The sequence below is a fragment of the Hemitrygon akajei genome, chromosome 6 (assembly GCF_048418815.1).
Source record: "Hemitrygon akajei chromosome 6, sHemAka1.3, whole genome shotgun sequence".
NCBI classification, from domain to species: Eukaryota; Metazoa; Chordata; class Chondrichthyes; order Myliobatiformes; family Dasyatidae; genus Hemitrygon; species Hemitrygon akajei.
This window is the reverse complement of record NC_133129.1, coordinates 101565209-101580219: the sequence shown is the minus strand read 5'-3', so window position 1 is coordinate 101580219 and position 15011 is coordinate 101565209. Positions and strand designations below refer to the sequence as shown.

At 45.3% G+C, this 15011-nt stretch overlaps 1 protein-coding gene across 1 annotated transcript in view; it reads left to right on the top strand.

The window, feature by feature from the left end:
- The first annotated feature begins 231 nt into the window (after positions 1-231).
- Positions 232-15011, top strand: part of LOC140729827 (polyunsaturated fatty acid 5-lipoxygenase-like) — a 56313-nt gene continuing 41533 nt past the window's right edge. The window contains exons 1-2 of the mRNA XM_073050039.1: positions 232-365; positions 13395-13632. Of these exons, the coding sequence (XP_072906140.1) occupies positions 234-365; positions 13395-13632 (370 nt within the window). The 5' untranslated portion in view covers positions 232-233. The remainder of the gene's footprint in view (positions 366-13394; positions 13633-15011) is intronic.

The following is a 15011-nucleotide window of genomic DNA, read 5'->3' as shown; positions in this document are numbered from 1 at the left end:
CCCAACCCGGCCACACCATCTGCAGTTGCGGAAGAACATGTATCGTGGTGTTTTCCCACCGAGTCCTTGCAGTGGCGACACGACTTTCTCCGGCCTGGAATGTGCCAGTTGGCAGCATTTCCTGACGGATATCTCGAAGTGCTGACAGACCAGGGTGGCTCCACCCCCTATTCTATCCGATATAAAGAAGCAGAGACACCTCCACACACCGTCGTCTTCACCTCAGTGTCGAGATGTCCATCAGTTACCACGTTACCCTGCGCTTCGCAGGCACAATCGATAAAATTTCCCTGTCTTTAGTGGGGTCGCTTCGGAGCTCGGAAACTTTTAGTACGCGGTGCCTGCCTGTGTTTAAAAGACCGGACGTGAGTATCTCCTTACTTTTTAATACTTTCTTTGATTGATAATGAAAGAACTGCCGAGGACGGAGTGCTGGGGTGGAGTCGCAGACCTCGCTCTGTGTGGTACAGAGCACAGCTCACGTACGCAGCTGCTCCGGTTGGGTCTGTGCTCAGTGTTCCCGGTGCCGGACACAGTCGCGTTGGTATCTTCCCCTCTAGAGATTCCTGGCTAATTCTGCCTCCTAGTGACGGGCTTTCCCACCGGACACAGCCCCTCGAAGACCGCGAGTGAGGGTTTGGGTCAGGACTCAGCGTATGGCGTTCAGTGGTTAGCGCAGGGGTGGGCAAACTTTTTGACTTGTGGGCCACAAAGGGTTCTAAAATTTGACAGGGGGGCCGGACCAGGAGCAGATGGACGGAATGTTTTGGTAATACACCTCATAAGAGAAAATAAAATATCATGGGATATGTAGAAAACATGTGCTTTAATTTCAATTGAAAATGAACAAATGCATTACAACAAAATATCTGTCTTTGAAGTCCCATGGTATTTAGCTATTTATTAAAATGACTTTTAAAACACTGAAAATTAAATGAATAAAATACAGCTTTTTTTAATAGTAACAGTTATTATTTTAAAGCACTGAAAATTCTGTTATCCTTCAAGATATTATCATCATCACTCTCCTCCTGACTGTCTTTATTTCAAAAACGGTAGGAGATGCAGGTCTACTTGTCCTGCTCCTTCTTATTCAATTGTCCCCTGTGCCAAAACTCAACAACGACCAGCACAAGGACAGAACAGTGACAGCGCGCCAGTATGCGGAGCGCGTTATTTGATCTGGAGCGCATTTTTTATTTTGAGAACGTACGTGCACCTGCGCACTACTCATGTCCATCACTTAACATGTAAGGCTTATTGGAAAAAAAAAATCAAATGCATTTTTTACATAACACAACGAAGAAACTTATTTTTAATTTCAGTGGGAACAGTGCTGTTGGTCTCCCTTTTTAGCCAGCGCATCAAAGTCTGGATTTAGTTTTGTTGTGGAGATTCTCAGGATGGATCTGAGGTGTTGGTCAGTTAACTTGGATCTGTGGCTGGCTTTGTTGATGTTCATGACGCTGAACGCCTGTTCACATAAATAGGTCGAGCCGAACAACGCCAGCATCTTCTGTGCCGTCCTCCGGAGGTTTGGAAACACCTCTTTACCAAGTGAAGCATAAAAGTCATTCAGTTTAAGAGAGTTGAACTCCTCTTTTAAGACGGGGTCAGACTGAAGGTCGATCAGTTCCAGCTGTAGCTCCTCTGGTGCTGTTTCAGGATCTTGTGACAGGGGACAGGCCACCAACTGAAGTGACTTGTCAATTTTTTCAAAATCAGAAAAGCGACGGCAGAATTCTCTGTGCAGCGCATCCAGTGACTCGCTGTATTTTTTCACATTTGCGCCGGCCTCTTCCAGCGTGGCTAGTGTGGGAAAATGAGTGAATAACTTATTTAAAATTTGCCTGGAGAAAAAAGCCAGCTTGGATTTAAAGGCTTTCACGTTTGTGTACATGTCGTGCACAAACTGATCCTTCCCCTGTAGCTTCACGTTCAGATCATTCATGTGTGAAAATATATCCACAGCAAACGCAAAGTCACAAAGCCAGCTCTTGTTGCTCAGCTCAGGAAATTCGCCGGCCTTCCTCAGTAACTCCAAAAATGCACCGACCTCCGCTTTGAGCTCCCATACTCGTTGAAACACTTTGCCCAAACTTAACCAGCGGATACGGGAGTGATAAAGTAGGTCCTGGTGATCCGCATCAGTTTCCTCCAGGAACGTGATGAACTGACGGTGCTGAAGTCCCCTTGCACGTATAAAGTTGACAAGTTTTACGACAGGATTCACAACATGATTCAGCTGTAATACCGATTTACATAGAGATTCCTGGTGGATGATGCAGTGAAGGAAAATAACATCCTGGTCAGGATTTTCATCTTTCACTTTATTCTGTATTCTCCTCAGCAGGCCGACATTTTTCCCTGTCAAATTAGGAGATCCATCTGTGGTGACGTTGATAAGTTTACTCCAAGGGAGCTTCATATTTTCGATGACAGCAGACACCCGGTCATACAAGTCCTCTCCCCGTGTTTTTCCTTTCAGAGACTCCATTGTCAAAAACTCCTCCGTTATTTCAAAAGTATTGTTAATTCCTCGGATAAAAATGAGGAGCTGAGCAGTGTCTTTTACATCGTTGCTTTCATCCAGTGCTAATGAATATAACGTGAACGACTCTGCCTTTTTATTTAAGTCGCTGGTTATATCTTCATCTATCAGTTCCACACGGCGAGTCACTGTCCTGCGTGATAAACTGATTTTTTCAAATTTGTCTTTGCTCTCCGGACACAATACACCTGCTGTCTCCACCATACATTCTTTTAAAAACTCGCCTTCAGACAGAGGCTTGCTGGCCTTTGCTAATTTGAATGACAGCATAAAACTCGCCTTGGTACTTGACTCATGAATGGCAGTTCGACGGTGAAAAAATTTTTGTTGAGCCTGTAAATTAGCTGCCAACCTCTGAGCATTAGCTTCCCGTTCTTTCGTTGACTGGTTGCTAGCATAGTTGGCATGTTTTGTGGCAAAGTGACGGCTGATATTATATTCTTTAAAAACCGCCACAGTCTCTTGGCATATCAGGCATACAGCAGTTGATCGGTGTTCGGTAAAAAGATATTTAGTTGTCCACTCCTTATTAAACACCCGACATTCTCTATCCACTTTTCTTTTCTTAGCTCCACTCATCTTTACAGAAGGGGTGAGAGGTCAAAGAGTAAAGCGCAAATGTAGAATAATACGCTGCACCTCAACAAAGGTCAATGTATATAGAGTGCGTCATCTATTGGGAAAACGCCAGAATTGCGGGGAAAAAACGTTAACAAGGTTTATTAATATAATTTCATCAAGTTCTGCGGGCCGGATTAAAAAGCATATGGCCCCCGGGCCGTAGTTTGCCCATGCCTGGGTTAGCGTATGGTGAGGGTGAGGGTTTGTGGTCACCGTACAGTGAGTTCAGTGCTCAGCGTAGCTGAGGCTCGGGGTCAGTGTACAATCATAGACCACTACAGCACATAAACAGATTCACCAGCTCAACTAGTCTGTGCCTAGTACCACCAAGCCGCAGCTACTGCAGCCTCACTCAGGGTCACGTACTTATCGAAACGTCACTTAAATGTTGCAAACGAACCCACATCCATCAATTCCACTGGCAGCTCGTTTCACATTCGCACCACCTTCTGAGTGAAGATGTTTCTCCTCATTTTCCCTTAAATAGTTCATCCTCTTGTGGCGACCCACTTCCTAGCGCACTCGAACCGGCTCACAAATAGCCAGCGCGCCGGCATAAAGGCCAGTCCCAAAAGGGTACCAGGTCTGCTTCACCAAAAGGGAAAAGCCCGCGCGGGACTGTGAATATGTGCCCCCTACAGCATCCGCGCCCGGGGAGGGCGGGATCAGGGAGGCTTTAAAGCGAGGCCGCGAAGTTCGAATAAAATCTTTTTTTAACTGCAGTTTACCGACTCCGTGTCGTTATTTCACCGCTACACTCAACCCTTAACGGGCGTCACTAACGTCTTATCCAACTTCAACATAGCGCCCCGACCCCTGTACTCAGTACTTTGATTAATAAAAGCCAACGTGCCCACAGCTTTTCTCACGCTCCTATGTACCCGTGACACCGTTCTTAAGGAATTATAGATCTGTATTCCTGGACCCCTCCGTCCTATCTCACTCCTCAGCGCCCTCCCATAGACTGTGTACGCCATAGAGTGGCTCGTTCTCCCAGAAGGGGAGACACGACAGTGTAACGGTTAGCATAACGCTTTAGTGCGACAGTGATCCGGATTCAACACTTGATGCTGTCCATAAGTAGTTGATACGTTATCCCCATGACTGTGTGGGTTTCCTCCGGGTGCTCCGATTTCCTCCTCAATTCTAAAAACTTTCGGGTTCGGGTAAGTAAATTGTAAACATCCGATGTTGAACCCGGAAGCGTGGTTACACTGGGGGCTGTCCCCAGCTTAATCCTCGCTGACTTGACAGAGGTATTTTGCTATGTACATGTGACAAATAAAGCTGATCTTTATCAAAGAGCGACACTGAACAGTGAGGGCTCAGCAGACTTCGTAATGTGAAGGTCGGTATAGAGTGAGGGTGGAGAACGCAGAACACAGCACAGTGCAGGCGTTTCACACACAGTCTTGTACCGATCTTTTAAATGACTCTAAGGTCAGTCTAACCTGCCCTCCTATATTGCACTCCATTGTCCTGTCACCCATGTGCCTATCCAAGAGTTTCTTAAATGTCCATATTGTATCTACCTCAAACCACCACCCCCGGCAGCACGTTCCATGTACCTGTCACTCTCTGTATTAAAACACTTACCCCTATAATTCCAACATTCAACGTTTAAAGTAATTTATTATTAAAGTAAATACACATATATCGAATCATATACAACCCTGAGGTTTATTTCCTGCGGGCAATCACAACAAATACAAACAAATTGAATCCATGAAAGACCTCGGCCAACTGAATGGACAACAGTCAACGTGCAAACTGTGCAAATACAAAATAAGTAATAATAACAAAGAAATAAGCAATAAATATCGAGAAGACGAGATGAGGAGTCCTTCAAAGTGAGTTCGAAGGCCGTGGGTACAGTTCAGTGATGGTGCCAGTGAAGTTATCCCGTCTAGTTGTTGAGGGGCTGATGAATGAGGGATAATAACTCTTCCTGAACATGGTGGTGTGCGTCCTGAGGCTCCTGCACCTTCTCACTGATGGCAGCAGTGAGAAGAGAGTCTGACCTGGATGGTGGTGTCACTGATGATGAATGCTGCTTTCCTGTGATAGCTGTCTGTACAGAAATGCTCATTAGTGGGGAGGGCGTTACCCATGATGGACTGGGCCATATCATTACTTATTGTAGGCTATTCCATGCAAGAGCATTGGTGTTTCCTTACCAGGATAATGATGCATCACAGTAGATGTAAGCGCCCCCTGGACGGTAGACGTTGAGGCAGGTTACTGCAATCTTCTTAGGCACCGCTATCATTGAAACCTGCTCGAAGCAGGTGGGTTCCTCAGACTGCCGAAGCGAGAGGGTAAGGATACCGGTGATCACTCCCGCAGTTTATCGTTGGCCTCAAAAACTGAAATCACTGGGCCATCAGGGGCAGTTGCAGTCGTGAACGTTCCTCCATGTTTTGATGGTCAACATGTCTTGAACTTACCTGGGAGCAAAACCTTGCTGTCACCTCTGTTGTTCGATTTCACTTTATAGGACGTGATAGAATTCAAGACCTACCACGGCTGTTTAGCATCCTTCAGTGGTTCAGGTTTGCTCCGGATTTGTCCCATCGCACGTCTGATGACTTTCCAGCGATCGTACCTGGATCTCTTGTACTTCAGTGGGTCGCCAGATCTGAATGCCTCTGATCTCTACCCAGCAGACAGCCGATCTCAAGGTTCATCCAAGGAATCTGGTTAGGGAAAACTCTGAATAATTTTGTGGGGACAGTCAGCTACGACTGTTTTTATGAAATAGTTGATGTGTTGCTCTTTAGGCATTTGTTTAGTTTATTATATTTTCGCTTTAGTAATTCGTTTGTAATCATTTTCTAGTTAAAGTTAAGGCTGTTGAAAGTAAATTTGTTGTCTGTGATGTATCGTGGCATGAGATGACGTCACACCCAGTTTCGCTGCGTCTTTTGGGAAAATACCAGTTTGGAGAAACGGAAAGGAGGGGGCTTGTGTGTGCAGGATCAGCGCGAGAAAAGTTTCTTTCTACGCAGTAAGAAATATCATAGAAGCAACGCCTTTTCACCATACGTTAATGTGGAAGAGTGAACAGTAAACGGTTAATCTTACTGGGATCGCGCCTCATTGACCCCAGTTTATACTTGGTGTTTAGTTCAGAGTTTTTACACCTGTGCAAGAGCACTACAGTGAAAAGGCGGCATTACCAGGTGTTTCAAGTGCTACGATGGCATCGCGATCCAGCGTCAAATCATTGCCATCCAGCGCCAGGAGCAGTAGGGCATCAACAAATAAGACTGCCCATGCAAGAGCTAAAGCAGAAACCGCTAAGGTGCGAGCGTCATATGCTGAACAGGTAGCAAAACTGAAAATGGAAAAGGCTGCCAGAGAAGCCAAAAACCAAAAGGAAGCGGCTGCCAGAGAAGCTGAAAACCAGTTGGAAAGGGTAAGGATAGAAGCAGAGTTAGAAGTGCTGACGCTACACCGAGAAGCCGAAGCTGCCAGGGTGGAAGCAGAGATATTAGAAAATGCTGAAGAAATACATGTTCTGGAACAGGTAAAATCTACTTCAGAAATGACCAGATTGGAACGCACTAGCGACTACGTCCGATCTCAAGTGGACCTGAAGATTTGTTCTTCCTCTCCATACTTATATGCTAATGTCCCATTTCATGAGGAGTCAAAGAAAGGTCCAATTGTATCACATCCATCTGAGGAAGACAATATACCCTTGGAACTTCGCGACAAATTTAAGAATGTAAGGGCTGATGACAAATACTTCTCGACACCCAACTTACCAGATTTAGCGAGAGGGGAGGCAAAGGCTGAATTCAGAACAGCAAATCCCATAACAAATGTACACCCTCAGTCATATACCTGCCAACATATTCCCCCAGCCAACATGCCACTTGCAGTTGAACCCATGGCACAGTATTTAGCACGACGAGATCTCGTCACTTCAGGACTATACCAGTTTGACGATAAGCCTGAAAATTACCGTGCATGGTACTCCTCATTCGGCAACGCTACCGGCGGAGTCCAGCTCGAAGCAACCCAAGAGTTGGATCTTATGACTAAATGGCTGGGAAAAGAATTATGCGAACAGGTGAGACGCATACGTTCAGTGTACATCAACAACCCCAAGCTAGCCTTACGCAAAGCATGGGAGAGACTTCAGGAGTGCTATGTGTCCCATGAAATTCTTGAAACGGCACTATTTCGACATCTGGAAAATTTTCCTAAGGTGTCAGCCAAGGACCACACTAAGCTAAGAGATCTCGGAGATCTACTCATGGAGATTGAAAGTGCTAAAGAAGATGGCTATTTAACTGGCCTGTACTTCATACAGAATTAGACCAATTGTGGACAAACTTCCATTTGGGCTGCAGGAGAGGTGGGTGTCTGTTGGCTCAGAGTACAAGGAAGAGAACGGTGGTCTATTTTCTCCCTTTAATTATTTCACTAGGTTTGTGTGCAAGGAGGCGAAGAAGCGAAACGACCCTAGCTTCATGAGTCCAGGTAGCAGTACAATTCACACCAAGCCAGTTAAATCCACTTCAAATAATTTTAACATCAATAAACCTGTCTCAGTGTGTAAAACTGAAGTCTCTACAACTAACAATGACCCTAGCAAGAATTGTCCATTGCACAACAAACCTCACCCCCTCAAAAAATGCAGAATGTTTAGGAAAAAATCCTTTGACGAGAGAATGGCCCTTCTCATGGAAAAACAATGTTTTAAATGCTGTTCCTCTACCTCTCATCTCGCTAGAGAGTGTACGATCCCCGTGAGGTGCTTGGAATGTAATAGCACTAATCACGATGGGGCCATGCACTCCGGCCCGTAACCGCAAACCGACGAAGCTCCTTCACCCTCACAACAGGACGGCGGGGAGGGAGAGGATCACTCCAAGACAACTGTTGTCAGCTCGAGTTGCACCGAAGTTTGCGGTCAAGGTCAGTCAAGCCGTTCTTGTTCAAAGATCTGCCTCACTAAGGTGTACCCTAAGGGAGCCAAAGACAAGGCCATCAAAGCCTACGTTATTCTGGATGATCAGAGCAATCGCTCACTAGTCAGACCAGAGTTCTTCGAGTTGTTCAACATTGAGAGTAATCAGTTCCCATACTACCTTAGAACTTGCTCAGGCAGCGTAGAAACATATGGCAGGAAGGCAGAAGGCTTCCAGCTCGAGTCGCTGAATGGTAAAGTTGTCATCTGTCTCCCTCCACTCTGAGAGTGCAATGAAATTTTGAACAACCGCACCGAGATCCCGACGCCAAGCGCTGTGCGACAACAGCCACATGTCCACCACATTGCCAAGCACATCCCAGAACTAGACCCAAAAGCAGAAATACTCCTGCTACTAGGAAGAGACGATCTCGAGGTGCACAAGGTCAGGCAGCAGGTCAATGGACCACACAACACCCCCTTTGCCCAATGCCTGGATCTGGGCTGGGTGGTGATAGGAGAGGTGTGCCTTGGCAATGTACACAAACCGACAGTTAACACACTCAAGACCAATGTGCTAGAGAGTGGCCGCCATTCAATTTTTCAACCCTGCACAAGCTTCATGTGTATCAAGGAAGTACGACAAAGCTTCAACAAGTGTAGTAAAGTAACTGACAAGACACTGGGACAGTCAGTTTTTGCTCAAACTGAGCATGATGATAAACTTGCTCCATCAGCACAAGACGCCATCTTCTTAAAAATAATGGACACCAAGGTCTTCAGAGATGAAGCAAATAACTGGGTTGCCCCACTACCTTTCAGAGAACCACGCCAGCGCTTGCCAAACAACAAAGAGCAGGCACTCAAGCGATTCACGTCTTTGCAAAAAACCCCGAAAAGGAAACCTGAGATGCAGCAATAATACGTAGCATTCATGGAGAAGATCTTCGCTAATGGACATGCTGAAGTAGCACCGCCACTGAGGGAAGGTGAGGAGTGCTGGTACCTCCCAACATTTGGGGTTTACCACCCACAAAAGCCCAATCAGATCAGGGTGGTCTTTGACTCCAGTGCTCAGTGCACTGGTATCTCCCTTAATGACGTGCTCCTCACAGGCCCCGACCTCAACAATACCCTTCTCGGGGTCCTGCTGCACTTCCGGAATGAGAAGGTCGCAATCCTAGTGGACATCCAGCAGATGTTCCATTGCTTCTTAGTACAGGAGGACTATCGCAATTTCCTCCGTTTCTTATGGCACAAGGACAATGACATTAACAAGGAAGTCATCGAGTACCGGATGAAAGTCCACGTTTTCGGCAATAGTCCATCACCTGCCGTGGCCATCTATGGGCTGCGATGACACCGTTAAGTTTGTAGAAAGGCACTTCTATGTTGATAACGGCTTGTTATCGCTACAAGAAGAAGACGAAGCAATCGATCTGCTCCGACGAACACAAGCCTCACTCACCGAGTGAAACCTCCGCTTGCACAAGTTCGCATCAAACTGTCAGGCAGTAATGGAGGCCTTTCCCCACGATGACTGTGCTCCGGCAATCAAAGACCTAGATCTAGATAGAGAAACCATACCCACACAAAGGAGTTTGGGCCTCTTTTGGGAGATTACAACTGACACATTCACATTCTCCGTGCCGACCGTGATCAAGCCATTCACCCACCGTGAAGTTCTCTCCACTGTCAAGTGTTTTCGATCCCTTGGGTCTACTGGCACCAGTTACGATCCAGGGAAGAGTCCTTCTCAGAGAACTTCCCTCTGAGCTCTCCGACTGGGACACTCCCCTACCGGAAGACAAGCTAAACAGATGGGAGGCTTGGAGAGATTCACTTCAAGATCTAAAACAGCTTCATACCCCACGTAGGTACACTGCGACCTCACTCACCGAGGCAGCGCACACAGAATTGTGCGTTTTTTCGGATGCGTCAACCAAGGCCATCAGTGCTGTGGCTTACTTGAAAGTAGTCGGGAGGGATGGTCAAGTTGAAGTAGGATTTGTAACTAGTAAGGCGAAGCTTGCTCCTCAGTCTGAGTCGACAATTCCAAGGCTTGATCTGTGCGCAGCTGTCCTGGCGGTGGACATGGCGGACCTCCCACCAGAACGCCTTGAAGCCTGCCCTCCTTTTACGTATGTAGGGCTCGATGTATTTGGTCCCTGGACTATCATCACTAGACGTACCAGAGGAGGACAAGCAGAGAGCAAATGGTGGGCCATCATGTTCAGCTGCATGAGTTCAAGAGTGGTACACATTGAGGTAATCGAATCTTTGGATACATCCAGCTGCATTAACGCTCTCAGGTGCTTCTTTGCACTAAGAGGCCCTGCAAAACAGTTAAGGTCTGATTGCGGCAGGAACTTTGTTGAAGCATCCAAGGAGCTCGGGATGGACAAGACGGTGCAAAGGTACCTCAGTGAGCAAGGATGCAACTGGGAATTCAACACACCACACACCATCACATGGGAGGCTCATGGGAGCGGATGATTGGTATCACCAGAAGAATTCTTGATTCAATGTTTCTTCAGCAATGCACCTGACTGACCCACGAGGTACTGTGCACACTAATGGCAGAGGTCACGGCCATTATAAATGCACGACCACTCCTACCTGTGTCTTCTGATCTGGAAAACCCCTTCATACTCTCGCCATCAATGCTCCTTACGCAGAAGGCAGGAGCTCTCCCTCCACCTGGGGACTTCTCAGATAAGGATTTGTACACAAAGCAATGGAGACAGGTTCAGGCTCTCGCAAATCGATTCTGGTCCCGTTGGAGACATGAATATCTACCTTTGTTGCAACATAGACAAAAGTGGACAGAACCTCACAGGAATCTTCAAGTTGGAGATTTAGTCCTGCTTAGGGACAAGCAAATCACCTGCAACTGCTGGCCAATGGCCAAAATCACTACCACATTCCCTGGTAGGGATGGACATGTCAGGAAGGTTGAGTTGAAAACTTCTGACCAAGGTGATGTGAAAACTTACCAAAGGCCAGTTGCAGAAGTCATTCTACTTTTTGCCTAAGGACTGATTTAGAGACTGAAGTTTTGTATTATGTTCATAGTGACCTTACAAAGGTCAGGCGGGGAGTGTGTTGCCCTTAAGGCATTCGTTTAATTTATTATATTTTTGCTTTAGTAATTCATTTGTAATCATTTTCTAGTTAAAGTTAAGGCTGTTGAAAGTAAATTTGTTGTCTGTGATGTATCGCGGCATGCAATAACGTCACACCCGGTTTCGCTGCGTCTTGTGGGAAAATACCAGTTTGGAGAAATGGGAAGGAGGGGGCTTGTGTGTGCAGAATCAGCATGAGAAAAGTTTCTTTCTACACACTAAGAAACATCATAGAAGCAACGCCTTTTCACCATACGTTAATGTGGAAGAGTGAACAGTAAACAGTTAATCTTACTGGGATCGCGCCTCATTGACTCTGGTTTATACTTGGTGTTTAGTTCAGAGTTTTTACACCTATGCAAGAACACTACAGGTGACAACACTGAATCCTTGAACACAGCCCTGTCTACCAACCTGAAGCCATCTCATACCACTCCTTAGCCTCTGGCAACTCTCTCTATGCTGTCCTTAACAAGAGTGCAGAAGACAAAAACTGTGCAAATAGAAAAAGAAAGAATACATAAATAAATAAACAAACAGATAGCTAGATAGATAAACCTTATGGTTGAGGGATAGTCACTGTTCCTGAATCTGGTGATATGAATCCTGAGGCTGCTGTACCTTCTTCCAGGTGGTAGCAGCCAAAAGAGTACATGTCCCAGGAGTACAGGTCTCTGATGATGAATGCTAATTTCATGTGACAACATTTTGTGTATATTTACTTTTGATAGACTGGGACGTATCCACTAATTTTTGTAGGATTTCCCGTTCAAGGGCATTGGTGGTTCCATACCAGGCTGTGATGGAGCCAGAAAATATTCTCTCCACTACATATCTATAGAAGCTAATCAAAGATTTAGGTGTCATTCCGAATCTCTGCAAAGTCCTAGGGAAGTAGAGGCACTGCCGTGCTTCCTTTGCTGCTGTGCTTACGTGCAGAGCTCAAGACAGGTCCTCCAAATAATAACACGAGGAATTTAAAGTTGCTGACCATTTCAAACTCTGATCCTCTGATGAGAACGAGTTCATGGAACTCTGATTTCTTCTCCTGAAGTCAATAATCAGCTTCCTGGTCTTGCTAACATTGAATAAAAGGTTCTTGTTATGGCACCACTCTGCCAGCTTCTCAGTCTCCCTCCTATATGCTGATACATCACCACCTGTGACAGCGGTGTTCTGAGAGACTTGAATATGGCACTGGAGCTGTACTCAGCCACACAGTCAGGAGTGCATAACGTGTAGAGCAAAGAGCTAAGCTCACAGCCCTGTGCTGATGGAGATCGTGGAGAAGATGTTGTTGCCAATTTGAACTGACTCATGAGGAAATCGAAGATCCAATTACACAAGGAGGTGTTGAGGCCAAGGTCTTGGAGCTTATTGATTAGTTTTGAAGGGATAATAGTTTTAAACACTGAGGTACAGTCGATCAAGAGCATCCTGATGTTTGCATCTTTTCTGTAATTCAGAAGTATATTTAGTAGATTTGTAAGCAGTCTGCAACGTGTCACTGTGGATCACCAGCACCACCTTGGATAAAATTAACCAATCTCGTTAAAATTTTACTCCCTGGTATTAGTCATTTCCACTCTGTGGACGTGTCTCTGGTTGTCCACATGACCTATGCCATTTAGCATTTTGTATTCTATCAAGTAACCTTTTACCCTCCTTCACTCCAAAGAGAAAAGCCCACGCTTGCTGAACTTATTCTCATGCGCCATTCTCTCTAATCCTAACAAATATGCACTGAACCCTTTCTAAAGCTTCCACTAACTTATTTCATGAGACGACCAGAACTGACCACAATATTCCAGTAGGTATAGTCTAACCAGGGTTCTATAGTCTTGCAACATTACCTTCCGGTTCTTGTACTCAGCCAACGCACGGTACGACTTCTTAACAACCCTGTCAACTTGTGTGAGTAGTGTAGATCAGGGGTCAGTGTATGATGATAGTTCTGGGATGACCACAGTCTGAGGTTGAGTTTTGAGTTCAGTGTATGGTGAGGGTTCAGCGGTAAGTGTACAGTGACGGTTCAGGGGACAGCAAGCTTTGAGGGCTCGAATAGGGGTCTTTGTACGGCGATGTAGAGAGTCAGGAAATAGCATACAGTGAAGGGACAAACCTCAGCGTACGGTAGGGTGAGCGGGCATTACAAGAGTGATATATGTGTCCACAGGTCGCAGTCTGGCCGCTGTGTTTGACGTTTCCTGTGCAGAGTAAAAGCATGGAGGTGAAAACACAGTCCGACCTCGGCGACATTCTGCTGGTGAAGCTGTTCAAAAAGAACCACTTTCTGCTGGAGGACAGCTGGTATTGTAGTCACATCACGGTGAAAACTCTAAACAACATCTACTATTTCCCATGCTACACCTGGCTGATTGGTGGTGATTCCCTGGATGTCTTGGAAGGAGCTGGTATGATTATATCGTTAAAATTTAACAGGATGTAAATGTAAATGTTTTAAAGTTTTTTCCTTGTTTCTTACTGATTCAGCAACAGGAAGTATGCGCAAACAAATGAGGCGCTGTACACTGTTGAACGTTATAAGTAATTACCTTCTAAGCAATGTCCTTCAAAGTTTTAGCAATCGTGTTGTGCAATAATTTTCCTGTGACAAAAGTATGTGCACACTGAATGCACACATGGCAGAGTTTATGTAGGTTTTCAAAATACTTGACATTAAAACTGCACAGAATAAGAACAAAATAACATAAATTTTTAATTCAATCAGTTATTTTTTCTCTCTCCTGTCTTTGGCATTTACCCATTCTTTGTAAACTCTATCTAGACTAATAGAACTTCCATCCAATTGATAGATTTTGATTCTCATTAACATATCCAAATAACATTCACCTAAACGGTTTCTCAGCTTGTTTTTGAGTTGATTCATTAGGCTAAAACCTCGCTCACAGTCAGCACGAGACGCAAGAAAGGTTCCCCCAATGTCCATCAACTGTGCAAGGTCGCAAAACTGTTCATTTTGAGGTACAAGTGCCACCACTTGAGCAAAGCTTGAAATCAGTTTCTAAGTAATAAGTTAATAACATATAACATATAACAATCACAGCACGGAAACAGGCCATCTCAGCCCTCCTAGTCCGTGCCGAACTCTTAATCTCACCTAGTCCCACCTACCCGCACTCAGCCCATAACCCTCCACTCCTTTTCTGTCCATATACCTATCCAATTTTACCTTAAATGACACAACTGAACTGGCCTCTACTACTTCTACAGGAAGCTCATTCCACAGAGCTATCACTCTCTGAGTAAAGAAATACCCCCTCGTGTTTCCCTTAAACTTTTGCCCCCTAACTCTCAAATCATGTCCTCTCGTTTGAATCTCCCCTACTATCAATGGAAACAGCCTATTCACGTCAACTCTATCTATCTCTCTCAAAATTTTAAATACCTCGATCAAATCCCCCCTCAACCTTCTACGCTCCAATGAATAGAGACCTAACTTGTTCAACCTTTCTCTGTAACTTAAGTGCTGAAACCTAGGTAACATCCTAGTAAATCATCTCTGCACTCTCTCTAATTTATTGATATCTTTCCTATAATTCGGTGACCAGAACTGTACACAATATTCCAATTTTGGCCTTACCAATGCCTTGTACAATTTTAACATTACATCCCAACTTCTGTACTCAATGCTCTGATTTATAAAGGCCAGCATTCCAAAAGCCTTCTTCACCACCCTATCTACATGAGACTCCACCTTCAGGGAACTATGCACTGTTATTCCTAGATCTCTCTGTTCCACTGCATTCCTTAATGCCCTACCATTTACCCT